Source organism: Aspergillus mulundensis (genome assembly GCF_003369625.1).
Source record: "Aspergillus mulundensis strain DSM 5745 chromosome Unknown scaffold_4, whole genome shotgun sequence".
NCBI lineage: Eukaryota > Fungi > Ascomycota > Eurotiomycetes > Eurotiales > Aspergillaceae > Aspergillus > Aspergillus mulundensis.
Window position 1 is genome coordinate 412,902 of NW_020797892.1, and position 26,249 is coordinate 439,150.

The window sequence follows — 26,249 nt, forward strand, 5'->3', positions numbered from 1 at the left end:
GAAGAGAATTTGCCTTAGCTTCTTTGTGGTTGCCTATATCAAGAATGTGACTCAATCATCGTGGTGCGTTTTGTCCGAGACAACTGCCCGACGCATTGAGGAGTGACTCTGCCGACATCTGTGAGATAGTCCTCTGACTAGGTGCCATTGCGAGCTGATGGGATGTTGCCTGGGCATCACATCTGTGATCTGACCTATCCGGCATCTAACGCCTGCAGCCCACATGAGACGTCCAACTGCAGCTGCGAACCGTCAATAGCGCCTGCAGAGGCTTTTCGCTATCACTGCGAGCTGATATCTCACCTGACAGAATTTGATCTTTTGTTAGTATCCCACTGACACCGACTACTGCCAGCATAATCGCCTCTGCTCTCTGAAGAAAAGATAGCTGTTCGGGCGTTGCAGTGACAACCAATATTCCCTTTTTCTGACTTACGAATCAGATGTATCCGATGTCAGATGTCTTGGCTATCTTCGCAAATAGCTCTTCTGGCAGTTTAGGGCAAGAAAAACGGTCGGCTATGTGAGGTCGGTTTGTATAGCCCCGGAACCCCTAGCTTGATGAGAAACTCTCTCTATGTGGCGATGCGGTGTGAAGTACTCTATATAAGTCCGTCAATCCCTCTTAATAAATCCACTATTCTCTGTATCATTCCAATTCTTCCGTTGATCATCTTCTCTAAACTTCCAAACCTCTCTATCAGCACAATGCAGCTCATCAGCTCGCTCTCCCTCTTTCTCGCCTTTGCGATTTCCGCACTGGGTCAGTTCATCCTCTCAAACCCACGTACCATACTAACATGCAAAAGCCTTGACTATCACCTCACCCAGCACAACCAACCAAAAGGTCGACTTCAGCAAGCCATTCACCATCAAATGGGGCTCAGTGCCGTAAATACCCATCTATCCTAGCAAGCATCTTGAACTTCAAATAAACTAACCCTTTCATAAATGTGCAGCTCTGACCCCGAGCAATTCACCATCACCCTCGTCAACATGGACGGCCACAATGTTAACAAAGACCTGGCGGTTGATGTCGACGCGTCCAAGGAAGAGTACCGTGTTGAGAAGGTCGCGGATATCCCTCTCGCGTATGTTATTCCTTGCCCCCTTCTAAGCAAAACCCCAAGTCTTTGCTTGAAGGGCAAAGAAGTATCTGCACGGCACACTAACAGAATGAACTAGAAACAACTACCAAATCAACTTCCGCTCCACCGAGAAGGACAGCACGGGTATTCTGGCTCAGAGTCCCAGGTTCAATGTGACCAAGGTCGCGGACGACGAGGATGGTTAGTATCCTATCCTTTGGCTGTTCCTTGCTTCTTACCTTCTCTCTCCTCAATCGAGGCATCATCTGCCTACATTTGGTCGTGCGACTCTCTAACTAAATCACAGACACAGAAACTACTACTACCGCCACCGCCACTGCCACTAGAACGCAGTCCCAGACTGCTGCCACGGAGACAGACGACACCAACGGAGCCGCCCATGTGAAGGGCGTTTATGTCGGGCCCGCTGCTGTGGCGGGTGTGATGGCCTTGGTTGTGATGGCTCTGTAAACCTCTCGTCAGAGTTAGGGTTAGGTGAGGGCAGCAGCCAAGCCTAACCCAAGGCGCGAGGTAGGGGTCGATCTGGACTTCGTCGATGATATGATGCGATGTGATTTGATGGATGAATGAATGCGGATATGGTTATGGACATTGGTACGTAATAATCGCTTAGGAGTTAGGACTAGATTGACTTGTGATATTCGGTATAATTAAAGTTGGTGCTCTTGGTACGTCTCTTAGCCTGTGCTGGGCAATAATAGTCTTCAACTATCGTGACTAAGGCAGTCAAAAAGACTCTGTTCTCATTGCAGTCCAATTCTATCCATTGTGTAGACCAAATAATAAGAAAAGTAATGAAAATCTGGAAGTCGATGGCACAAGAACAATGAACCAACAAGTGATAGACAAGGAATTTTGTAGGAGAAAACCGCCGAAAGATGGAGGGCCCAAGAAGGTTGGGAGACATTTCGAATATGTACTCAGTCGATCACCCTTTTCCAAGGGAAAGAGTAAAGAAATGCGAAGAGAAAATAGATATATGTATAAAAACCGATGGGGTATTGGACAAGAAGAGAAGAAAAGAAATGGAACATGTATGAGACCAGGAATGGCTGTCACCATACTTGGCGGATGGCAGCCCAAACAGAAGCATAGAGATAGAAATAGATACCCGTGCAAGGTTTGCGAAAGAGCCATAGGAACGAGGCAGGCCATAATAAAATCAGGTAGATAAGAAGACGACGATGTCTACCTGCAACTTGGAGGGGAGTGTCACCAGACATTTCGCGACGCTCAAAGACAGACAAGACAGGTCATCACCGAGGGCATGGAAACTTCGTGATTGATAAGTGAGAGAAATGAAGACCAAGATGACGTGTCAAGAAAAAAAAGAATGAATAAAAATGGTTTTATGATAATGTATTATCAGGCTTCAACTTTCTTACGTCGGATGAAGAACCGGCGAGCAAAGCTTGTGTCCTTTGACGGCGGCTGAGGGCGAGTGGGCGAGGGAGGCCCTGTATTGCGCAGAAAGTCCGCCAGTGCGCCGGTATCTGTCTGCCGCTCCGAGACAGACGGCAAGCCATACATGGCGTCTGTGTTGCGCTCTGATTTGACCGTGTAATTAGACGGTCTCCTTGAGTACTGATCGGACTGTTGGCGTAGAGAGGCCTGAGAAGACTTGGTAGACGGCCCCTTTGAAATGGGAGCCTTCTCAGACGAGGCGTTGCGGAGTAAGCGAGCCTTCATCGAGGATGAACCGCCGGTTGGCGTTTTGGTCCGCGGGGTAATCGGTTGGGTCTGAGTTTCAGGGGGAGGGGGCACATTGCGAAGGAAGTCTATCAAGCTTTCCTCGTCACGCTTTGGCTTTGTCGGGTTCTTCTTCTCCTCTTCCTCTTCCAACATCGCCTCAAGCTCCTCATCGTCCCAATCTAGGGCATAGGGGTCTGGCACTCGGCGCTGAACTCGTTTAGGCATGTCTTCAACTTCAGAAGACCTCGAAGGCGGTTTCGTCGGCCCTGCCTTGGACTTGGAGCTTGATTTATTGATCAAGTCCGTGCGGGAGCCCACGGAGACCTGGGACCTGGTTGTTGTCGATTCACCTTGGGTGCTGGAGATTGATGGAGTCGCAGCTTGCTCATACGCAAGGTCGTCCGAGTCCATGGTGGTACGGAATGGCGCGACAGTGCGTGGAATGCGACGTGCTCCAACAGTGGGTGGACCTTCACGGATGAAGTCGATCAAATCCGATGTAGAGTTTGCCTCAGCCTTGGGAAGTGCGGTAGACCTGGCTTGCGCTCGCGGTCCGCGAATGGAGCCCGACATTGCACTCTCAGCCCGAGAAGATTTCCTTGACAGTTGCGCATCGGAAGACTGACGACTAACTGATTTGGTGAGGATTGGGGGACTGGCGGGGCCCGAGTTTCGAATGAATTGTGCAAGATCGGAGCATGATTCATAGTTGGGTCGAGCATCGCGAGCTTGTCCTACTTTGGGCCTTTGTGGCGTAGCTGCACGAGGTACTTGGATTGGAGCAGGCCTAGGTTTCTCAGAAGCTCTGGGTTTGGGTGAGGGTTGGCTTCTGGGTGATATCTTTGGTCGACTAGCGTCCGAATCGGCAGTAGTTGATCGCTGGACTTTGGGGAACTATGAAAGTCAGTATGAGCTGGAAACACTAAAATGGCGGTAACATACATCCATCTCCCTCACACTTCTAGGTGTAAGAGTGAAGTGGAGCGTCTCATCACTGCGAATAAGTTCTTCCAAGCCAGCTTTCTCTCCAGTAGATGTGCTTCCTTCCGAATCACGCCGCGTGTTAAGCTCCTCTGAACGGTTCACGATACCTTTCAGCTTCTGCGACGTCGTAGAACCGGCAGTCATTGGGCGCTTCTCCCGGCCACTGCTGAAGCTGCCGGATCGACGGGGTTTAGCGACAATTGAAGGATGAGGCGATGATGTTGCGGAAGTTGAGGGTCGTGCTGGGATACGCTGCACAGCCGCACGCTCTGTTACCGAGCTTGAGACTGATGATGTTGCGGAGCGCTGGCTACCACTTGTTAGGTTAAGGGCGCTGGGACGTTGTTGAGTTCGTGAGCAGCTAGAGCGTCCGCTATCACTAGAGTTGGACGCAGGCCTCGACCCACGAACGCTGTCGAAAGAAGGGCGAATTTCACGAGCCGGGGTGGGAGGTAGGCTCGCACTTGGTTCTGCTGAAGAAGTACTAAGGCTGACAGGATGCATGAGAGCGGGTACTCCTTCACTTTGCTTTTCGGGCGAACTTTCAATGCCACTGGTTGATACAGGGGCAAACTGTCGTTCTCCCTTACGCGTAACATCCCTGCTCAACTTCTGCTTTGGTCGCTGTACAGAGGTTGACTTTTCGACTGCCCCTTGACCTTCAATGGCTCCGCCAGTTTTTTCAACGGGATGCCTTGAAGCTTCGGTGGCGTTGACTGGACTAGTCACATTCTCACCGGGGAGGGTGATAGTTTCTTGGGCAACGCTCTCTGATCGACGGCTGTCAGACGTATCCGACGGTTCCGATTTGTGTTCTGGCTGAGTCCCAATCTTGCGATGTTTGTTACCTTCTTCCACATTTTCTGTCTCCTCTCGCTCTTCTTGTTCATACATGGTCTCAAGGCGTCTTCGCTCTTCAGAAGCTGCTGGGGATGGTCTACGAGGAACAGGATAGGCCGGATCAACTGCTGGTGGAGCTTCAGAGGGGTATGTCGGACTTGGGAGAGATCGAGATCTTGAATGGCGGGAGAGCGGAGGAGCACTGCGAGCGGAAAGGGGGGTAATAGGCGAATTATTATGTGAGGATGGCGATTTCGGTGATTGCAAAGTAAGAACCATAAGGCTTTGTGGGCGTACTTTGTGCGCGACAACAGCTTGCATAGTCCGGATTTCGCCGGTGTCAAATTCTAGAGAATCCTCATTCTCAATTTCCTGGATATCGTTTCTGCCCATGGGTAGAGGAATGGATACTGGGTCAACTTCAGGCTGAGTTTCAGGCTGAGACTCAGAATGAGGGTCCTCGAGAGGAGGCGAAAGGGGCGATAGAGAATCATCGGCAATAGAGAAGCTGCTCTTCCTGCTATGCATACCAATAGCAATGGTGCCACGTCGTCGTAGAGAGTCGCGGGATGCTAATCGAGACAGGTTAGGTGTACGAGTACGCTTCCTCCATGTTCGCCAGAGGCGTCCGAGTGTCGGATTCAATGCCAGTTTCTCCACATCGAGCTCCTCCACTACCAGCCGGTTCATGCTTCCTCTTTCTTTCGTGTCATCTTCAACCACGAGATTGGTTGAGAGTCGAGACCTAGCTGTTTCGCCAGCGATCACGAGAGCCTGCTCTCCAATGTGCTCAATGATTGAAGTTAGGAAGATGGCGGCAGCAGGCGTGATGTTGCCGATGTGATTGGTGAATCGTCGGGGTGCACCTTCCTCATCGACTAGACCTTCCTGGGCGATATATTCTTCCTCATCGTCCTCCTCCAAGTCGCCGAGGCGTGTGTACACCATGCAGCGCAGCCGGGTCAATTTCCAGGTACGAATGAGATCAAATTCGCCTTCCGGGTCCTGTCCACCTCGAAACTCGCTGTCACTCTCATCTCCAAGGTACTCGCCCAATTCCTCTTCAGCAACGGAAACGACCAGATTCGCCAGTCGTGGTTTCAGTACGTCTGCAACAGCAGGTCGAATTGACGCTAGCTGCGTCGACTTTGCAGCTGCTAAAATGTTGAGAAGGAGGTGATCGAGGAACCCATTGAGGGCGGACAAAGCTTCGGGAGTGACGAAAGCGCCGGAATCGTCGTCGTCGTCCGCTACAAAATCGGCAGCGTTGAACTCCTGATCTGAGGTGATAATTTGACAGGCTGAAGCCGGTGCGATGAAAGACGGAGGCGGGTTCACGGATGGAGGGGCAAGGTGGATGAGGGAAAGTTGCGAATCACTGGAGATACTGGCGCTGCGGGAACGAGACCGCGAGCGTGATAATGAGAGCGTCGTGCCAAAGTCGGGCTCTGGCCCTCTGATGTGCTGCATTTTTGGTTTGCAGTCAAGAAGCGGGGAGGAGGGTAGAGAATGGCAAGTCGGATACTAGGAGTGGTGATTCTCTTTGAGAAAGTTAGTCGAATCCAAGACACATCAGACGTAAGAAATCTGCGTCAGCCTGCACTTCTAGCGATTTCACCCCGGCAGGGCTGCTCTCTCTGCTGAGTCTTCAGGCGGTGCCGCTGTATGGTTTGTCTGAGGCGAATGGGGCCGGACACTTTTCCACATCCCTGGCCTGCAGCCTGAACTTTGTGATATTTTTACTTTTTTGGTTCAACGGCCTGGCAGGCTGGCAGCCCTGGAGACAGAAAAAGAAAGAAGGCAAGAAAGGTGCAGGATAAGCGTGAGATGCGGAGTTGAGGGGGCTGCTCCTAGAACATACCCTGTGTGACAGATCAATCTAACAGCAGCGACCGTGGTTCATTTCGTCCGAGGAAGTGTCGGGCAGACGGGAGGGAACGAGGGTGGTATGAATGAAGAGAAAAGAATGGATGGATAGATGGATATGAAGAGAGCGAGGAATTGAATTGTGAGAGCTTGGGGGAGAAGAGAAAAGAGATTCAGGAGTGGTCAAGCTGTGTCAAACCATCGCCAACTGAATTTCTCCCAGTCGGACCTTGGAAACATTAAGGTACCCGCATCTCGACCACACTAAAAGTAGTCTTGCAGAATCAGGAGACGGTGGAGCAGCCCATGGCGTATCCAGCCCGAGAGCCCGCAAATCATAAATGATAGGATGCCGTCGGCAGTGGGCCTCTTTTCTGATGTCCCTGACTGACTCCGCGAGAAGCAGAGCCACGAGCATCCTAGAGAGCACGAGGGCGCGGAGCATTTGCTACGAATCCTACGATCGTCGCGTTCAGCCATCGAGCTGTCGGCGATTAGCGGGCAAGCACTCATAGTCTCGTTCTTATTCCATGGTTCTGGTCATGTCGATGATTCCAATAGTCTGGCAGCTTCCCGTGCTAGTCCAACCTGTTGGTTCCTGTTCTCCCGTCTCGCGGGGACCGGCTGGCGCTGCATCGAATTGATAACAAGGATGCAGACCCCCGACTGATCGCCGACCCTCCTGGTTCCACTGCCCTTCCATTGCGATTGGGGCTATTCGCAATGCACTTTACCCTTTCAGGCAGGCAAAGGAATGTGCAAAGAACTTTCGACCCTCGGAAAGGGGCAGTTTTGGCCCGAAGTCTGGAGAAGGACGACTTTGACATCTCACCGTTGACACAACATGCATATACTATTTGCTTTTGCCCTGGTCATGATCCGAACTGGCTTGACTCCAAAAATTCGAATGCAAGACTTAATGTCCGTGACCATACCTGGTCCCTGGATTTAACTGCCGCCTTGGCCAATTTTCTGGAGAACAAGAACTGGAATGCAGTTGGGCAATCTCAATAAACCCGCTGCCATCCATCTACTGTAGGCTTAGCCCGTCCCTGCACGGAGCAGTCGTCACAGCGCCAAAAGCAAACAAAATACAAGACAACAAGACTGTCTGATAGATACCTAGCACTACACGCCCAGCTTTTCGTCAAATGCATTCGAAGACCAGGGTATATACGAACAATGACAAATCCCTGCCATGAAGCAGTCCATTTATCGCCGCATCTTTGACCTCCAAGACGCTTTCTTCCTTCCAGCATTCTCTCCATAGAGCTAATTGGCCAAAGACTTGAAGCGCACATGAAACCCTCGTCGAAGTTCTTTTAGAATGTTTCCAAGGCAGCACCACGCCGTCGATGAAGCTTCCACATCGAGTCAGTTCCTCTTCCGCTTTGACCCTCTCTAGCCAATTGTGCCGCTTACCCACCCCCTCGCCATGATTCACCCTGGGTTTCGACTTTCGAGCGAGTCGGACGGCCTCGTTCGCTGATTCAATCGAGATTCAGCTTTTTTAGCCGCGAACCATGGGCGTGCATGTGGCTCGCGCGGGTCATGGCTTGTCGATTCGGTGCCGCCGGCCAAAGTTTATCGGTAGCGAGCCTCGATAATTGGTTAGCTAACGCCTCAGATCGCAATATCTGTGGAATTATAGTGAGACATTCCTCGTCATGACGCTGAATAACTATCTTCACACAGCAGAAATTATGGCGAAACTTCGGCATCGCCGGTCGACTCCGCCTTTGACGGTGGACGTACTCATGCTCGAGCCGCAATGGCCGTTCCTGACTCGGGGAACCGGTCCCTGTGGTTTCCATGATCCGCAGAGTCCGCACCTTGTTAGACCGCGGCTCAGCTTAAGTTAGGGCTGCGTCGATTTCCCAAGCTGAGGTCGTAAGCGGAACTAAGACAGTAGCAACGACCTTGAAGACCTGGGGCGGCGCCACTAGGATCACCCCCCGACTCGGTGCACGCCTTAAAACCCTCAACGAAGCAATTGAGCCCAGTCTCATCTTACTATATCACGAAATCGCAGATTATCTGCATATGACTATGCGGGTAAACAAGGGCTGACCCTTAAGCCTAGCCACTTAGTTTTAGTGCTCTGGGATGTGCTATATAGTGTGCTATAGGAGATTGATCATCGGCAAGGCCTGACGGCCATTCTGGACAAAATAGGCACCCTAAATCTTAGTATACCCCGTGGCCTGGAGTAAGATATGTATCATTCTCAGCCTGAGTCAGATCCCGTATATTCGGCGCCCGGCACTACCCAGAGTACTCCGGTAAGCTAATCTCGTGTACTAGACCTTCCTATAGAGATACGTAGGTACCTTTACTGTTCGTATCTAGCATTTTTGTCTCACGAATAATTAAGAACATAAATATATTATGCGTAAGGTTTACTGCATAAGACCCGGTAAGTTGTCCACAAGGATGGCATTCTGGCTTGCCGCTAGGGTAGGTCAGTATCTAGTAATCCGCCTTTCTTAGGTAGCGTAGAGCGTACAAACGACACCATTGCCCAAAGTAACACAGTTCCTTCTGACAGCACTACGTAGTACTAAATCAGCAACTGTGCCTATGATGAGTTGGAACGGATTGTAGCTGGCTAGGCATTCACGCCGATACGCCGGTCCAGCATGCATCGGAACCCAACATTACAGTAACAGTTCGGCATCTTTGGGGCCCGCCTCAGGACACCTATCCGTCCGGGGGTGGGATGGTCTAGAATCTAGAAGCTCAAGAGTCGGTAAGGATGGGGTACTGTAAAGCAGTTCGGCACGGGACGTTGGGGGCCGGGGCCGGGGCTGTTTCATGTAGAAACTGGTGCCGACTGCAAAGTCACCGCTTGAGGACTTGGACTATTGTGATGCTTGGTTGACAACTATATGGGATCACAGCTCGAAGGGGCAAGATACACCTGTATACTCTATCAAAGGTCTTGTTCTACATAAACCTCGTCAAGAGTTTCTCCGTTCCGCGTTCTGAGCCTGGTTGGCAGAATGCTCCCCTCCGAGCGTGGTACCCCTCCTATCTATAGGCTTTGATACGAAGCAAGGCGGGTCGTCACGGTGTTCTCCAACGGTGTTCCCAACAGTAGTGGCCGGAGGCGCTGATCTACGGATGAGTTTCGGCTCTTTTTGGAAACAACAAAAAAGGATGAAAAAAAAAATGTGCGAATGGTTGTAGATTCGTCGTGAGAACTTTTACATCTTTCGCTAAAAAGAGAAAGAGAACAGCATTCAGATCCTGCTTAAATGCATTTCCATATCATGGGTCTTCGTAAAACGTTCAATATGATTGGCAATAGCAGAGCTTTTATTTCCAAGCGGGTTGAGCCTTCTTACGCCGCTGACTGAATGGGACTGGGGGCCGAATAGCACCTCCAGTTTTCAAGCGCGTATGCGACTCCGCTAGCAAAAAAGCTCAGCTCATCCGGCCCAATGTCCACGTCATCACTGGTTAATCGTTCGGATAGTAGATGCTCGATCTTGTCAAATACATCCTGGGTGGACAACGTCCCTTGTGGGATATGCACCCCACAAATCCTGGCGAGCTCGGAGAATTCATCCTTTACCACGATGTTGCGAAAGGTGCCAATAACATGGCTAAGCACATTGTCTAGGTAGAGCGCATTGGCGCTATCCAAGTCCAAGAAAGGCGATGGCACACGACCTGACTTGAAGTCTGCTACCCGGTCACGAAGGCGTGCTTTATACTCAAGATTCCCAATCCCGTTGATGCCATTCATGTAAGCCACGAAAAGCCTCTTGTCAAGGTCAAGAATATCGCCAGTATGCTCCGGAAGTTGCTCGATAGAATCCGCGATAGCTTCGTGGCTGGCCTCGTCGACATCGCTGGTTTCGGCTCCACTGTACGTTTCCTCATGGGATTTGTTGGGGTAAGATGACACTTTTGCTGCCAGCATCATTTCATGAAAGGTCATGCCATTGTCCGGAGTCTCATCCTCCTGATATTCTAATGGCTCGATATATTGCACGTTTGAGTCAAAACGCACCGAAGACTCGAACGAAATGAATGAGCCATCGAAAGACTCAATATCATCGACACAGAGCTCGGACATGACCTCGGAGGTGTCATCCCAGTCGACGATGTCGCACATGTCGTCATCAATGTCTTCAAATATTCCATCAGGGTAATCCGATGAGTCCGATGCATAACCGGATTCCGACTCTTCATCTTCCTCGATGTCGGCGTATGGCCTTTTCAGTATGGATTTCGGGAAAGTAGCTTCAGTCGAACGAGCGACTGACAATCTCGTGGCTGGATTGGTAACCGCAGGTTGGACAAAAGTCGCAGACACTTCATCTGAAGCATAACAGCTGTCACGAGAGAGCGAAATCTCGAGATGCGAAAATGTTGAAGAGAGTGATTCCCAAGATTTTTTGCTCATGTTTTCGACGCTCATTTTTGCTAATCTTTAGGCGGACGCGTCCGGCACTTCACCTGAAGAAAGAAGCCAATCTAGGAACAGATGTCCGAGATGTAATGTATATCAAAATCGAGTATCAAACTCCGCTTTGATAAGACTCTCAGATGAGCCTACGGCGGACGCAGAGAAGGTAGGTGTAATTGTTCTTGTTGTTAAAGATGTATGGCTTAAAAGGCCTCCCAGTACGCTCGTAAGAGTCCATGGTAGACGGTCGGTAGCAGTCCCGTTTACTGAGGAAAACAGGGGCTTCCCTGGACGTGTAGCTTGGAGTACATGTTTGATTCGTGCGTCAAGTTCTGGGAAATGGCTGAAATAATGTTATTCTCAAGTGATTGTTTTGTAAAAGATGCGGTCTTCAGGGTTTCCTTGACGTGATGCATATAGACTGTGTTTCGCTTGGTCAGAATAGGGAGAGCCGAAGACTGGATACACAGGTTTTGTATATGCGCGGTATCGAAGCCGAAGGATATCGAAGCCCAATACTGGCAGTCCAGTATAAGTGAAGTAATTGTATCGTTGACGATGGACGGCGAGTGTTGACTAGAGTCACGCCCGCTGTTCGTGGGGATGTCGTCCGAGTAACGCGGGGAGGGGTGACGGCGCGAAAAGACGGAAGAGGCGACTACTACTCAAAAATGAACTGTCGCGATAGATGTAGTTCAATCTTGAGATAGTGAAGAATGATAGTGTATGGGAAAGATAGCACGCGAAGTAGTGCTGGGGAAGGAAGAAGGGGAGAGATTCCCTGCTGACACTCAGGTCGTGATATTTCCGTCATCGACAAAGCCACGGCACCTGACTCCGCTCCATTGTCGCCTCCTCATCGGGCGGCCGGCTTCCAAGGTTTGGCCCTTGGGTGACCAGAAACGGGCTAGCGCTCAGTCACGTGCCACTCTTTTCTGATTGTACATACACGTGACTTTCCATCACATTCCAAGGCCTGATGAACTTCATGCTGGTTTCTTGATCGCCAATATAGAATTGCAAACAAAACCTAGCCATCACTCACACTGAGCTCTATTACTTGATATGCTACAGCCTGGGAAGAGTTAAGAGGCCGGTCTCACCCCTTCCTCATTCTATCGGCAGCAACCGAATGTGTGCCGCTCAGCATACCCAATCTTGGGATGGATATGGATGTGAATTCCATCCTCAATGAGACGGCTTTCAACCCTGACAAACCACTTGAGACGTTCAATCAAACAACTAAGCTTGTTTCATAGAATCCCCCTGTCATGGGTATTTTTGTCACCATGGCTGAAATGCTTCGGCGTGGCTTTCTACTCGTGCGCCAAGAGGCAATATGGAAAAAGATGTCCTGTTCTTTGTCATATCAGATCTGCATACTTCGACAATTACTCTTGTGTCGATTCCTGGAGCTGGCCGCCTTGAGGAATGGCCTTCGAATCCATATGTCGTACGCCTTTGTTCACTTGCGCTTGGATCCTAATCATGGCATCTCGACTCACAGGATGAGATTGTGCTACCACGAGTCCAGGAAGGTCGGGGCGCAGCTCCCTCGACGGGAGCGAGAATGGCTACATTTGACTTACCCATCCAATAGGGCCCTGTAATGCTGCTGGGTTCCCGCACGACAGACCGACTTTAGGGCAGAGAACAAAGAAACTACATCGGCACGCCTTCGCAACCCACCTTTAGGTTCAGACCCCTGCAGACTAGTAAGCCTCCTCCTGTGCTAAGGCTAACAAGAAACAAAGTGCAGAGCAAGTCAAGTCTGTTTAGAGCCAAAGGATCAAAGGATCAAAGAGGCTGAATGCGAATATCGACCACCAAAGCCTCCCCACAATCTGGTACCTGGGTTAATAATAGATGCCCAGCCTGAAGCAAGAATCTCTTCAGAAGTTGCAGATCGGCACAAATATTCTCTGAACGTGTGGGGCACAGATGCGCCAAGTACGGGTGTGTCTTTATCCTCTGGCATACCAGGGGCCTGTTCCGTGCATTATTGCTGGGGGCGCACATTCCTATCAGCAACCCAGCCATCACATCGACCCTCGACAAACAGTCCACCAAGCTTTATCGGCATCTAGTGGGTTGGATAGTACCCTCGATGCCAAAAATAATAGTTCCACCGACCGGGGAATACTCGACAAGGCGATTGGGTGGGTGAAGAAGTGATGTTGATTACTGTGGCCCAGAGATACTACTTTTATCTTGCTGGCTTATGGCGAAGATCAACGATGACGCTTATATTCATGAATATAAGACCACTTCCATGGTCGGGGAACTAGTGAAAGCCCGAACGGATTCCCCGTTGGAGCCGACTGATCTGCATCTATCGCCTGCAAGTGCTCGCGTCGAAGAGCTGTCCAGGATTACTTGCCCCCGCTGCACGTCCGCCTGATACTTGCTTACTCCGTTTCTGGCATAGTGAGCGTTGCATTCCAGTGGGTGGCCATTCAGCACTCGAGTCCAACTTTCGTCACCCAGTCGAGAGGTTCGAGGAACTCGATCAGCCACGTCGGTTATCTCGTCCATGATTGGCCGCTGAGGTTACTTGGGAATCCATAGTTCTTTCAGTCGGGATCGGTTGGCAGACAGTGGACGATATCAACACCCCGCTTGGCTCATTAGTGCGCATTCCTCTCTTACTATAGAAGGACTGGAATGCAAAGGGAATGCAGAGGCTGGAGAGAGCCGTGACAGTTCAAATAGGACCATCGGTCTGTTGTTTGTTTGCTTTGTCTTCTTTGCATCCTCTGCAGTGTTTTCTTCGGTTGTCAATCAATCAAACAGTCTCTACGCGCTGCATTCCACCTGCATAACCTACCGTACCTGCGGATCTGGCTCGCCATCCAAGACTTTGGTTTCGGACCAGGCTTTATATCCGCAGTCTTATCGCCAATCATATCTGATACGGCTTACAGCTTACTGGGTCGAGTCTTTGGCAGCCTCTTCGTCGCCGCAAACGGAAAGGTGATCTCCCGCCTGGCAAGATGTTCGCTCAACCATTCGATCATTCATTCAATGATCTGTTTAACCAGTACGTCAACATGGACACATCGAGTACGGACGCCAGCAAAGATGTTCAATTTTCCAGCGAATTCGACCAAATATTCCCACTCGACTCGTTCGCAACCGACTGTGGCGACCAATCTCCCATTATCTCCACCGCACAGCTCACCCGTCAGTCAACGCAGGACTGGAGCAAAGATCTCTGGTCACTTTCACAAAATACGGGCTGCTCTACCGACCAAGACAACTTCTCTCTTCAAGATAGCACGCAACCTTCGGCTGTATTGGGCTTGAATCTTGACCTTGATGCCGCTTCAGCCGGACATTCCCAGGCTTCCGTACCCCGCTCATCGCCTTCAACCCCTCCAGCAACTCCTGGTTCCAAAGTCAAGGGAGGTTTATTCACCCCAAAGACCATCCGTCGTCACCGAGAATCCAATGACCACCGCGGTTTACTACGCAAACAGAGCTTCTCCCCTGGCTTGATGCGCTCTTCTCAACTCCAGAAAGGCAGCTACAGGATGGCTTATCCTGAGGCCTGGGCTCAACGACTACAAAATTTCACTATCCGTAGCTCTGATGAGGGCTTACCATTGTCGCCACCTCCATCCGACATCCTTGTTCAAAGGGAGAGCATCTCCAAGCACACGGCCGCACAGATGAACAACTCGGCAGAGAACTTTCAAGGATCAACGGAGCTGCCTCAGCAATTCGACTCTGGCTATATGACCCAATCTCCAGCAATTCCCATGCCGTCACCATCCGTCAATGCTCTAGCCAGTCAGCACCAGAGGTATCTAAACCAGTCAAACACATCTACATTAACTCCAAGCCCTCCTTCGGCAGGTGGAATGTTTTCTTCACCACATTCCTCCGATCCCCAGTCAATGTCTTCTTGGCACTCCGATTCTCTCGGGACATCAGCATTCCATTACACGCCTGAGCTAAATGATCCTCAAACATGGTGGTCGCCTATGCCGTCTGAGGTCACACAGCGCCACGCTTCGTATCAACATATAATTGCATCTCCGGCCCCGCAGCGGCCAATCCAAGCATCTGCTAACCACGGCGACCTCCTGCAAGGGGGTCTTATGATTCAGTTAGACCCTACACAGTTTGATTTCTCTTCATCTTTTCCTTCTTCCGCTATACCGACGACCGCCAATACCCAGGACAGCCATTCTTACAATTTCGAAACACACGCACCACAGACATACGTTGACTCAACTTCCTTCACCACTCCGAACATTCCTAATCCATCGCGATCGCCATCCATTTCCCCCAAAACGGGAACCTCGCCAACTCAACGCAGAGACGGTATGGTACTGAAGAATACTCCTCGTCGTCATCACGGCCGGAACTTATCTGGTCAATCAACGAACATCCCCAAGCCTGTCAAGGCTCCCACCAATCTATCCACAAGCCCAAAGGCTGACAAATCAGTCACAGTGTCGTTTGTCAACTTCACGGCCAACGACAGCCAGAAGATCCTTACCGGTGTCGCCCCAAGCGGCAGCTCAAAGACAAAAGCGAGACGGGAGCAAGAGGCCCGCGATCGCCGGCGCAAGCTCAGCGAGGCTGCGCTGCAGGCGGTGCGGAAGGCCGGTGGCGATGTCGAAGCCCTAGAAGCCGTTTTCTGCTAATCAAAGCCGTCCACTGCATAATCTGCATATGCATTTTAATATGTTTCGGGTGTCTCTGTTGCATTTTCATCTTTCCTGGTCTTTATTCTTCCTTTCGCTTCAGCATCGGTCGTTTTGGCGCCTAGAAAGTCTGTTTTTATATTAAAATTGGGGTGTTTCGGGTCTTTCGGAGAAAGCTTTAGATCAGATCTGCGGGCATACCGGTTTAGGATAATACCCATTTACACTTATCAATGCAATTTTACACTTCAAACTCTGCAATTCCGAGTCATTATCTATCAACACAAATTGAAGAACTTGTAAAGTCATCCATTCAGTAGAAAACTAGGTATCACTGCCCCTTCTAATCTCATACTCCCATGACTACCGATAACTATCGTGCAGTACTCACGTCTAAACAATGCTTTTGCATGCGTAATTATATATATTTGTACACAGGGTTTCCGTCATGGCCGCTTGGTATACAGGGTATCTGAACTGAACTCATTGACCGCCTTAATCTCACCTCTTAGACGGCGTAGGGGTCCATGATTCAGGCTGCCACTTCTCACCTGGTGCATCCTTGGGCCGAAAGAAGGGATCCTCTTTGGCTGATGCTTTGCCCTGAGCCAGGTCATTCGCCTGGGCCTTAGGTCCTGATCCCGGTGCATCAGAGGCGGCACTCAATGTCGGGTCGCTTGTTTGCGTTGCAGGTCCTGGTTGTTGTGTTGCCGGCGCATCCAAACGGGATTGTTCAGCCTCCCATTTCTTTTTCTGCATATCTGCCAGTAACAGGATTCTTTGCCGCCTCAGGATATCTTCTTGCTGTTCTTGGATGGATGGGGGTTCGGGTCGAACGTAGCGAAGCCATTGGTGCCATTGAGCTGGAAGTGACTAGGGTCAGACCTGGCCAAGCAAAGGGTTAGACAGGAGACAGCTCACGGCTAACTTCAACGTCGCCATAGTGGGTTTTGGACGGAGGCTTGAGGATCCGTCGGAAGCGGCCCGCATTCAATTGGTCCCTGAATTCCCAGTATGTGTTCCCCGCGAGATCGTGCCCTGGCAAAGAACGATGTTAGTCTTGCTGAGGGCCATGGACGAATCTCGAACGTACCGACGAGGAAGGATCTTCGCCAGGGTAACCGGAGGCTTTTCCACTTGAACCACAGACTATTGATCGGACTCATCTGTCTGTAGAGGGGAGATTGCCAATTATAAGCGAGGGAATTGCAATCAGGCAGGCGAATCGGATTGACTGGTGGAGATGAAGATATTCGGGGAAATCCTGAGCTGCGCCGCAGTACTGCGTTGGCTGCGTCATCGGCTGACTGGTTGGCTTACCCGTACGGTAAATAACGGCCCAAAGGCATTCCATTTCCCGCCCTGGACCCTCACGTCTTCTCTTCCTATATTTTTCTTGCTAATCCGACTTCATTCTATCACTGAGATATTCTTTCTGCTTTCTTCCCACGAATTCGTTCGTGTGCTCCTGTCCGTCTGTCTTCGAGCCCCTTTTTACGTCATTCGCTCCCCCTTTGTCAACACAAAAGTTGCGACGATCCCCCTCCCTTCAGGCCCAGATATAGCCCTCTGGCGCCTTTGGACTTATTTGTTTATGTGTTTTAGGGTCTGCTGAAGACAGGTAAAACTTGTTTTCAAGGATGGCCTCTGTCTCATCTTTAGATAAGGACTTGCGCAACTTGCGCCTGTCCCGCTATACCCCGCAAGCCGCGGCCGAAGTCCGCTCCTGGATTGAAGAAGTGTTGCGCGAGAGGCTAGCACCTGGGGACCTTCTTGAAGCACTCAAAGATGGTGTCGCGCTCTGCAAGTAAGATAAACACGGTCGTGGCTGAATCCCCCAATCCCGGTTGCTGACAGTGCCCCGATATAGGCTTCTTAACCTTGCGGTTTCGCCCGGTGTCAAGTACAAGCAATCCTCGATGCCATTCGTTCAGATGGAAAACATATCGCATTTCCTCCGCGCTTGTCAACTTCCTCCTCTAAGCCTTCCTCCCCACGATGTCTTCCTTACCGTCGACCTCTACGAGGCCAAGGACCCTGCGCAAGTCCTTCAATGTATCTCAGCATTCAGCCGTCGGGCAAATGCAATCCAACCTGGTAAATTTCCACGCGCAATTGGAGTACAGAGCAAAGCCGGCACCTTGAGTCCGTCTTTGACCGGCTCCAGCCAGGGTCCCCACACGCCTACGAGAAACCGATTCGGTGACGCCAACTCTAACGCCTCTGGCCGCTCAAGTCCCGCAAAGTCTCCTCAGACGGTTAGCAGTTGGAGTAAGAAATCGGATCATCAGGTTACGCAGCCAGCTTGGAACATACACCAGTATGGATACATGGGAGGTGCTAGCCAAGCAAACCAAGGTGTCGCGTTTGGTGCCCGTCGACAAATCACTACTGCTGCCCCTCATGTGCCTAGTGTCGCGGAAAAAGAGAACCGCAGACGTGAAGAGGAAGAAAGACTGAGGCTCGAACAAGAAGAGGCTGAGCGGATTCGTCGACAACAGCGCGAAGCAGAAGAAGCACGTGCCCGGGAGGAGGAAGAGCACCGATGGGCCGAAGAGACGTCTCGCTTGAGGGAGAAAGAGCGGCGAGATGTTGAGGAGGAGCGGAGACTGTGGGATGAGGAACAGCGTCGGTGGGAGCAAGAAGAACAACAACGTCTGCGCGAGGAAAAGGAGGCAGAGGAAAGATTTGAGAACGAGAGACAACGGCGTAAAGATACGAATGACATCCGCCTGACCGGCCAGTTTCTCAGCCAATATCGAGCAACTCAAGCCGCGCCTACACAGCCTACACCCATTGAATCGCAGGAAAGCCAGCGCGTCAAAGAACTGGAGCAGCAATTAGAGCTTGCAAAGGAAAGGGAGCGCGAATACGAACGCGAACGACAAGTATTCAAGGAGAATGATAACAAGCCAACCGAAACCAAGCGCCCTGTACCACCTAAACCAAGCTACGATCTCTCATCTCTTGAGCAAGAACGGCGTCTCCTCCGCGGCGAGTGGGAACGACACCAGGCTCCAGAATCTGTTGCTGAGATGCAAACTCCCCCGCCCATGCCCCCTCGACGGCCTCTCCCCGACCCTGCTAGTGCTGCCCAGCCACCAAAACCCCAGGCATCAGAGAGCCGAGTCGACCGCTTCTTATCGTCGAACCCGGCACCTGTGGCTCCCAAGCCCGCTACCCATCGCTTCCAAGATTACACCACGACGTCCGAAGTGGACGCCGAGAACAGCCGCCGTCTTGCGTCTCAACAAAAGACCCGCGCCGGCGGGTGGGCTTCCAAATCCCTCCTAGAACGCGAAATGGAGCGCGAGCGCGAGCGTCAAAGAGAGTGGGAAGAGAGCCAGAAGCAGACGCAGGAAGCTGCGGCGAGAGGCGTCAAGGACCCATCACTGAATGCGGGGCCTGGCGGTGCTTGGGATGTACACCAGTACGGCTTTATGGGCGGTGATAACCAGAACCGGGGTGGCCCTGGTTTGGGTATTGGAGGTGCAAGGCGGCAAATTATTGGCCCTCGGCCGCCTACATGATTGTGTTTTGTTTTGCTTTGGCTTGGGCTTTTGGCTTGGGCTGTTGGCTTGCTTGCGACTGGATACTCGTCTTTTATGTTCTTACCAACCCATTCCCCTTTTTGCATTGTGTTCAATAAGATGTCTTCTTCAAGTGCACATACTACCACTCCTGCATGCTACAAGGGCACCAAGTCCTTCCCGATCGCGCCTCTCAATACTATACTCATTTCCCCTTAGCCCTAACCTCGGCACACTCCACGTAGAAGGTTACTTCACTAGCCCCATACACCATCGTCAGCACGAAACTACGTAGTACGGGGGCTTTTGGTAAATTCAACGGGTGCTATAAATTCATATTTAAATAACAATATAAATCAAGAGGGGTATCTATGGACGAAGAGACTGCATGAAACAAGACATGGTAAACCGTCCTACCGAAACAAGCCAGCGCACCGCAATGCAATGCAAGAGTTATTTAAGTACATCGAATGAACGGAAGAAAAAAAGGAGAATAATCAAGACCCGATGGCAGTAGAAGTCACCCTGGCACTAGCCGGGATCACCTCCTCGACCAAAAAGGTCAGTCGCTCTGCACTTTCACCGAGCCAAGCCCACTCTAGGTCCTCTGACATCCGAGCGACCTGGTTCTTCCTCGTCTCATGCTGAGCCTTCTCCGCGCGCCTTATGATCCCCTTCTTCGTCAATTGCTTTGTCTCCTCCGTGACTTGGATCATGTTTCCATCGGCAAGCAGAACAAGAAGGGCTTCAAGGGTTATGGACATCTTGACGTTGTCGGAGAGGGACGACGATGCGGCGGCATACGGGAGAAAACAAGTCTCTAATTTGCTCTGGGTGAGGTATTGCTCGTCTGAGTCAGCTGCGGATGAATCGCGGAGGCCGAACAGAAGCAATTCGCAGAGCGTCGAGCAGTCTGCGGGGATGGAGTGGGTTAAGGCAAGCGGAGAGACGAAGGCCTGATAGATTGGGAGGGGGAGGTGTCGGATATTTTCCACGAAGAGCTGGTAGAGGTCTAGGAGGCGCATGAACATCTTTGGGAAGGAATTAGAGACGATAGAGAGTAGATGGCAGAGGCGCTGGCGCAGGGCGAGTGAGGCCATGTCACCGAGGAGGGAGGAAGAGGGTGTTGGGTCTGGTATTGTAGAGTCAGGAATCGGGTTTGGGGTCGGTATGGCAGCGTCATTTTTAGTCCTGGCGGCTGCTCCTCTGCATGGACGCTTCGACCCGCGGCCGGGGGAGCTGCCCTCGTCTTCACGATCGGTTGAGACGTAGAAATCCCCGTATTCATCTGCATCCACGTTGACCGCAGCACCCCTCTTCCTTGAGTCTTTATCTTTGTTTTCCTTCTTCCGTGACAGCTTCAGCTCCTTACGAAAGACCTCGCGAAATTCATTGACCGCAGACGCTCCGCCGTCGGCGAATATGGCGCGCAGGATGCGACGGTCGCGGCCGAAGCCGGCATGAGAATTGACGATATAGTTAACTATGATGCTGTCTTTCAAGATTTGGTCGTCATGCGAGGGGTCCTGTTCCATTATGCGCTGGCGCTGGACCCAATCATCTTCTAGTACCTGGCACATAAACTCCAGCCAGATCCGCCAGTACTTCCACCGGGCCGGATGCAGGACAGCGCAGTTGAAAGCCCATCCTACGGCGTGCCAGAAGTCCTCAGCACGCGACCAGACCGAGGCCGACTGTGCAAGTTCAATAGGGATATCCTCATCCAGGTTTATTTTCCTCTCGCTGTTCGTCAATTTTCTGGAAGTACCGTCGATATAACGCCGTCCCCCATGACGCGAGGCCTCAAAGTGCTTGAATTTAAACGCCAAATCGAACCTGGCGTTTACAGGCCCGACAAGATTGTTTACCAGGTGCAGCATGCGGAGAGATACATGCGGCGTTTCCTGCTCTTCATCTGTCTTTAGTCGCGCGGTGGTGGAGGGATGGACGAGAAAGGTGGCAGCGAGTGCGAGATGTTGCGGTGATGGAGTGAATACTGGAATATCTGTGTTGGAATCTGTGCTCAGGGTGTTGATGAGCAGTCTGAGTGCTTCAAGATCTAATGTACATATTAGTCAAATTAAGTCTACCGCGACGCGAAGACGCGTGGGAGGGTACGTACGTAGACTCTCCTCGAAAAAGATGCCCACATGTTGAACCAACTCGAAGGGAAGAGGCTTCGCGGGATGTAGGCGAGGCGGGGGAGCCTCTTCGTTTGAAATAGCCATCGCGATTGGCGAAGAGGATTGATTGAGTCGTGGTCGGTGGAAGTTGAGGATGAGCTAGTCCAGTGCGGAGGTGAAGTCCATTGAATTGTCAACAATGAAAGCAACCTTATAGAGCTAGAAGTTCAGCCAGCACGTTGATACATCAAGGTGCTGTAGTGTAGTGGTGATCATAATTCGTTGTGGCCGAATTGACCTGGGTTCGATTCCCAGCAGCGCCAAGTGCGTTGACTTGATTGTATAAGTATCTTTTTGCTTTTTTATTCTGTTATCATGGAATGGCTGTCATTATTGCCTATTACTTAGTTTACCGTTTCTGTTCATGACTCGGGGAACATCCCTTGCAAGACAACAGCTTTGAGACAAATGAAGATCATCCGCCCAATTATCAGTCAATCATGTTTCAGGGATGTGTGATGGAAAAGTAAGCTGCAGTAAGACTGCGCAGTGATTGATGACCAGACCAGCCTCGTAATACAAACAGCGCACACACCCAAGTATAATACAGTTGTAGTAAAGCAGCAAGAAAGTGGTCCTGAAAAAGCATCGTGGGATATCTGTAATAAAATATCTGTCCTTTCTAAGTCCCTCGCCAAACACCTTTCTATCCCCAATCTTTTGCGTCATTTCTGGTCGCGTGGTTGGCTTTGTGTTCGTGTCGCAGCGAGTCTGATGCCTGATCTCGGACCCAGACTGTTGCTTTCGCCCAGAAACAAAGCAGGTGAAAGATAGACTCCGCCCCAATCTGCCAGCAGTATGGCTCCTGAACAGGGAGTAGGTATTAAAGTAGGACAAAAGTAGAGAGTAGTAGACTTAAAGGAGGGAACAAAACACGAGAAGGACACGCGGCGAAGTGGTAGCAAGGAAATGCGTAGGAGGAAACGATCAATAGGAAATAAAGAGAGCCTCTCCGTTACTCTTCAGGTATATCGGAAAAAAGGCCTATCCGTAATCGGTGGGACTGTACTCTGGGTTAGCCAAGCCAATGCCATCCGTGTCAAATGGAGAGAGGGAACACGTACGAAGGGTAGCTTGGGAAGGACCACTCCCAAGGTGGCTAGGAAGTTGATGACAAAGTACGTCAGGTCGTAGTGAGTGTAATGCGTGCTGAGAAGGAAAAGGCAAATTGGCACACAGAGCAGGAACTTCTTCGCCGGGGTATATTGGTCCCCGTTGTCAATTTGCTCCCACATGTTGAGGTTGTCATAGGCGCCAGCGTTGAATTCAAATGGGATGCCCCGCACCCAGTGGAACATGAGAAAGGATCCAAACATATAACTGATGTTGGTGAGAGTCCATGATGTTTCCTGCGAAATGCCGGGGAGGATGTCGTAGAAGATCTTCAAGGCCGCAATCAGAACAAAGTGGATGGTCCAGGCACCTATAGCGATACAAAGCCGTTAATGGTTGCTTTGCTTGTAGAGCTTCCAGAGAAGGGCCCAGTAGCGCTGCAACAACAGCCCACGCAAATCACTCACCTTTAGCATTAACCCAGTTCGCATTCAAGTTCGGGAGGGCAGCCTGGTCGCTAGTATGCTCAATGGACTCGGCGGGTTCCTGGTAGATGATACTACTCGACCTCCTCCGCCTGCCAGCCTTGCTCTGGGACATGTTATGGTCTGGTGCTAGCCGGTGCGGACTTGTGTCAACCTCCGGTGGGAAGGAGATGGCACGGGGCATGAGTAGGGACGACACTTTGGCGGTGTTCAATCGGTGAAAGAAGCGGCTGTAAAAGGTTCCGGAAAGAAAGGCGAGAAAGTAAGCTGGAGAGAGAAAAAAGAAATTTCAAAAAGGACCGAGAGTGACGGAGCTGGAGAGGGATGATAATAGCTAATGATACCAGTAATAGCAAGTAACAATGGCGGCACGGAAGAACTGGAGATATTCCGACCGATCGGCAGGTCACGGGATGGGTGAGTATTCAGACCTGCAGCAGTAGAAATACAGCCTTTCAACTTCCAATACTCCGAAATGCGGTTTAGAAAGTCTATTATGACTGTTGTGGTCAAGTTTGACTCAATTCTTCGGAAGCGAATGTCCTGAACTCTCAGAGAAAAAAAAGTCAAGCCAGGCTTCTGGGCCTTGAATAGGAGGGAGATGAGAGGTGTCTAATAATAGCCATCAGAACGGAATTCGAAGGCAAATGCAATGCCTGTATGGACATGTCCAGGCTCAGGGCTGTCGCGCGTTCTAGGCCTTGATACTCGATCGATGCTTGTTTTCTAGAATGTCCAAAAATATCTCCTATCTCAAATTGATCTCTGCACAGTGCAGAGTCAGACAGGTCTACTGCAGCTCTCGGAATCTAGATCCTCGGAATGCGAGTTTCACCCATTTATCAATCACAAGTGCTGGGCATGTTTCAACTACTCTAGCAATTCAAAATCACATCCACGCATACCATATCGTCGATAAATAAATAATTCAATCTTACCCCCTAATGACGGGGATATTGCGCTGATATATCTCTAACGGCCAGGGTCCTCAGCTAACAAGCTCGTTTATCAACCACTCAGGGGCGTTCGCTGCGAATCTATAGAGCTCTGTCAACATGACATACCCCATACATTCTATAAACCTATTTACTAACTACCACATCTTTTGCCACAATCTCGAGCGTTGCTGATTAGTTATGTGCTTAATGACTACGGAGTATTCCTTGTGATGACGTAAATGGGGACACTTCCGCCAAATTTACAAATCTACTGGCTTCTTTAACTTATTGACTTACTTTATCATTTCGGTGGCTACAGATCTCAATCCTTCTACTCTTCCTACCAGCAAATCACCGAGTTTTAGTCGAGAAAAAGAAGACCCAAATCAAATCCGAACAACAGCATTAATGCGCCTCATCAAGACCCCTCTCCGCATCTTATCACCCCTCGGTTTCACTCGCTTCCCCGCCATCCGTCTCCAACGCCTCCCTCCCCCAACTTCGGCTTCAAAAGTCGTGCTCAGATCCGCTCCGTATATTCCTTTCCTAGGTACCTTCTTCAGCTCAGGTGCCCGAACCGAATCCCAGAAGCAGAACAGCGAGATGGCTCCGCCCCCAGACAACAGAAGCGAGGACGAGTGGCGCGCTGTGCTGAGCCCAGGTAAGCAGTCTCCATCCTACCCACTCAACGAACCCGATCCTTTGCTTTTACTCGAGCCTCTTCGTCGAAGCAAAAATGAAAAGGCTGACGACCGAATAGAACAATTTCGCATCCTCCGCCAAAAGGGCACCGAACGGCCCGGCACAGGCGAATACGACTCCCATCACCCCTCGGAAGGCGTCTACACATGCGCGGGCTGCAACGCACCACTATACAAAGCGGCCCACAAATTCAAATCCGGGTGCGGATGGCCCGCGTACTTTGATTCGATTCCCGGCGCGGTTCAGAGGCATGTGGATAGCTCCTTCGGAATGGAGAGAACAGAGATCACTTGTACGAACTGCGGGGGGCACTTGGGGCATGTCTTCAAGGGAGAAGGCTACCCGACGCCAACTGATGAAAGGCATTGCGTGAACAGTGTCAGTTTGAAGTTTACGGAGGACGATGGGGAGGGAGCTAAGGCTAAGGCGTGATGACTGTTGGAGTTTCAACTGAATAGATTTGGATTGTATATGATGAAATACACATCTTACAGAGGTTGGGGCTGGCTTCCGTACGGAATAATACGGACCATATGGCGGCGCTCTCCATCTTTGAAGTCCGGAACTGCCGAGTGAGCGACTGTTCTCTGGTCCCAGACGACAACCGTCCCTTTCTCCCAAGATACTCGACAAGAGAAGTCTAATGACCGGATATGATCGTGCAGGAAGCCCAACAATAGATTTGACTCACTCGGCTTATACCCCACAACTTGACGAGCGATGGTCGGGTTTACAAACAACACTGGCTCCTTCGTCACCGGATGCGATATGACCAGCGGGTGCTCTGTCTTGACGGCCTCCTTGAGAGCTCGCTCTTGACCTACCCTAGCAACTTCTCCAACGCTTGCACTAGTATGTAGGAGCTTCAGGCTATGGAGGCCTTCGCGGAATGGAGGCGAGAGGGCTTGATAGGCTGCCGTCAACGACGTAAAGGCCGTATCACCTCCGCCTGATGCGGGGATCTCGAGGACCCAGAAGAGGGTCGCACCGGGTGTATTCGGGGTGAAGGTTTGGTCGATGTGCCACAGGTCGTAGTTCGTCTGTGAGCCCAGAAGATCACGGAGGTTTCCTCTGCTCGTCGTTAGGCCCTGAGCTCAGCGGTGATTTGGGTCGACGTACACTTTCTCGTCCGCGTAGACTACCTGAAACTCCGGCCCGGTGCCTTTGGGGTAGCCCATCGTCGGATGCTTGGAACATATTAAGTCCTGCTCGAGATTCGTTTGGTATCTCTTACTTTGTGAAGGGGACCAAAGTTTCTCGCAATTGTCAACTGCCTCTCCGGCCCTATGTCGGCAAAATCCTGGTCTCGCTTTGTATGGCGGGCTCGGTAATAAGTAACCACAGACGCACCCTACTGCGAAATTGACTCACAAGTACAAGGACACCCCGCTGAGCTGCCAGGAGTGCTAGTTGATCCAAACCTGCCGGAGTCAGCTGGCTCAGCTGAAGGCCGCGAATTTCGGTTCCAACGCGCGGCGTAACATTTTTCAAGGCAGTTTTTGACGATCGAATCTCTGGTAATTCTGGATCGGCTCGTAGGCCCGGCTCTTCTGTTTCGAAGAGTGGAATGTCTAGGGTTGGTGTGAAGCCCTCTGGCCGTACAGGGAGGTAAGCAGGGTATAGAGGCTCTGTAGCCATGAGAACGACGTGGTTGCCGCTTGTAATTGAACAAGGTTTCTCAGTCAGACCCCACGAAATAACAGCGCCTTTGAATATATAGCCGTTAGTCAAGACTTGGAGTAAGAAGCTTGCAGTAACTTGACATTGTCTCATCCCGGCCAAGAAAGGCGTCACG

The 26,249-nt window shown here is 50.9% G+C and overlaps 10 protein-coding genes across 10 annotated transcripts; 4 read left to right on the plus strand and 6 right to left on the minus strand.

Annotated features, from left to right (window-relative positions):
• Positions 1-708: 708 nt before the first annotated feature.
• On the plus strand, positions 709-1,559 carry DSM5745_04687 (GPI anchored serine-threonine rich family protein; the record flags this gene model as incomplete). Its single annotated transcript, XM_026746703.1, has 5 exons — positions 709-763; positions 810-891; positions 960-1,091; positions 1,186-1,289; positions 1,396-1,559. 5 exons carry the CDS (start codon positions 709-711, stop codon positions 1,557-1,559), a joined length of 537 nt encoding a protein of 178 aa, XP_026604183.1.
• A 915-nt stretch (positions 1,560-2,474) lies between these two features.
• Positions 2,475-6,095, minus strand: DSM5745_04688 (uncharacterized protein; the record flags this gene model as incomplete). Its single annotated transcript, XM_026746704.1, has 2 exons — positions 2,475-3,695; positions 3,744-6,095. 2 exons carry the CDS (start codon positions 6,093-6,095, stop codon positions 2,475-2,477), a joined length of 3,573 nt encoding a protein of 1,190 aa, XP_026604184.1.
• A 3,739-nt stretch (positions 6,096-9,834) lies between these two features.
• On the minus strand, positions 9,835-10,920 carry DSM5745_04689 (uncharacterized protein; the record flags this gene model as incomplete). Its single annotated transcript, XM_026746705.1, has 1 exon — positions 9,835-10,920. One exon carries the CDS (start codon positions 10,918-10,920, stop codon positions 9,835-9,837), a length of 1,086 nt encoding a protein of 361 aa, XP_026604185.1.
• Positions 10,921-13,958: 3,038 nt separating this feature from the next.
• wetA (developmental regulatory protein WetA) lies at positions 13,959-15,563 on the plus strand (the record flags this gene model as incomplete). The annotated part of the gene is made up of 1 exon (XM_026746706.1): positions 13,959-15,563. One exon carries the CDS (start codon positions 13,959-13,961, stop codon positions 15,561-15,563), a length of 1,605 nt encoding a protein of 534 aa, XP_026604186.1.
• A 501-nt stretch (positions 15,564-16,064) lies between these two features.
• On the minus strand, positions 16,065-16,505 carry DSM5745_04691 (uncharacterized protein; the record flags this gene model as incomplete). The annotated part of the gene is made up of 2 exons (XM_026746707.1): positions 16,065-16,436; positions 16,485-16,505. 2 exons carry the CDS (start codon positions 16,503-16,505, stop codon positions 16,065-16,067), a joined length of 393 nt encoding a protein of 130 aa, XP_026604187.1.
• A 698-nt stretch (positions 16,506-17,203) lies between these two features.
• Positions 17,204-19,093, plus strand: DSM5745_04692 (calponin homology domain protein; the record flags this gene model as incomplete). Its single annotated transcript, XM_026746708.1, has 2 exons — positions 17,204-17,370; positions 17,434-19,093. 2 exons carry the CDS (start codon positions 17,204-17,206, stop codon positions 19,091-19,093), a joined length of 1,827 nt encoding a protein of 608 aa, XP_026604188.1.
• A 497-nt stretch (positions 19,094-19,590) lies between these two features.
• DSM5745_04693 (uncharacterized protein) lies at positions 19,591-21,321 on the minus strand (the record flags this gene model as incomplete). The annotated part of the gene is made up of 2 exons (XM_026746709.1): positions 19,591-21,152; positions 21,216-21,321. The coding sequence occupies 2 exons, from the start codon at positions 21,319-21,321 to the stop codon at positions 19,591-19,593; spliced, it is 1,668 nt and encodes a 555-aa protein (XP_026604189.1).
• Positions 21,322-22,231: 910 nt separating this feature from the next.
• On the minus strand, positions 22,232-22,929 carry DSM5745_04694 (ORMDL family protein; the record flags this gene model as incomplete). The annotated part of the gene is made up of 3 exons (XM_026746710.1): positions 22,232-22,279; positions 22,341-22,699; positions 22,797-22,929. 3 exons carry the CDS (start codon positions 22,927-22,929, stop codon positions 22,232-22,234), a joined length of 540 nt encoding a protein of 179 aa, XP_026604190.1.
• Positions 22,930-24,355: 1,426 nt separating this feature from the next.
• Positions 24,356-24,886, plus strand: DSM5745_04695 (peptide-methionine (R)-S-oxide reductase; the record flags this gene model as incomplete). Its single annotated transcript, XM_026746711.1, has 2 exons — positions 24,356-24,413; positions 24,513-24,886. 2 exons carry the CDS (start codon positions 24,356-24,358, stop codon positions 24,884-24,886), a joined length of 432 nt encoding a protein of 143 aa, XP_026604191.1.
• A 56-nt stretch (positions 24,887-24,942) lies between these two features.
• DSM5745_04696 (TauD/TfdA dioxygenase family protein) lies at positions 24,943-26,092 on the minus strand (the record flags this gene model as incomplete). Its single annotated transcript, XM_026746712.1, has 4 exons — positions 24,943-25,525; positions 25,574-25,641; positions 25,689-25,763; positions 25,826-26,092. The coding sequence occupies 4 exons, from the start codon at positions 26,090-26,092 to the stop codon at positions 24,943-24,945; spliced, it is 993 nt and encodes a 330-aa protein (XP_026604192.1).
• Positions 26,093-26,249: the final 157 nt, after the last annotated feature.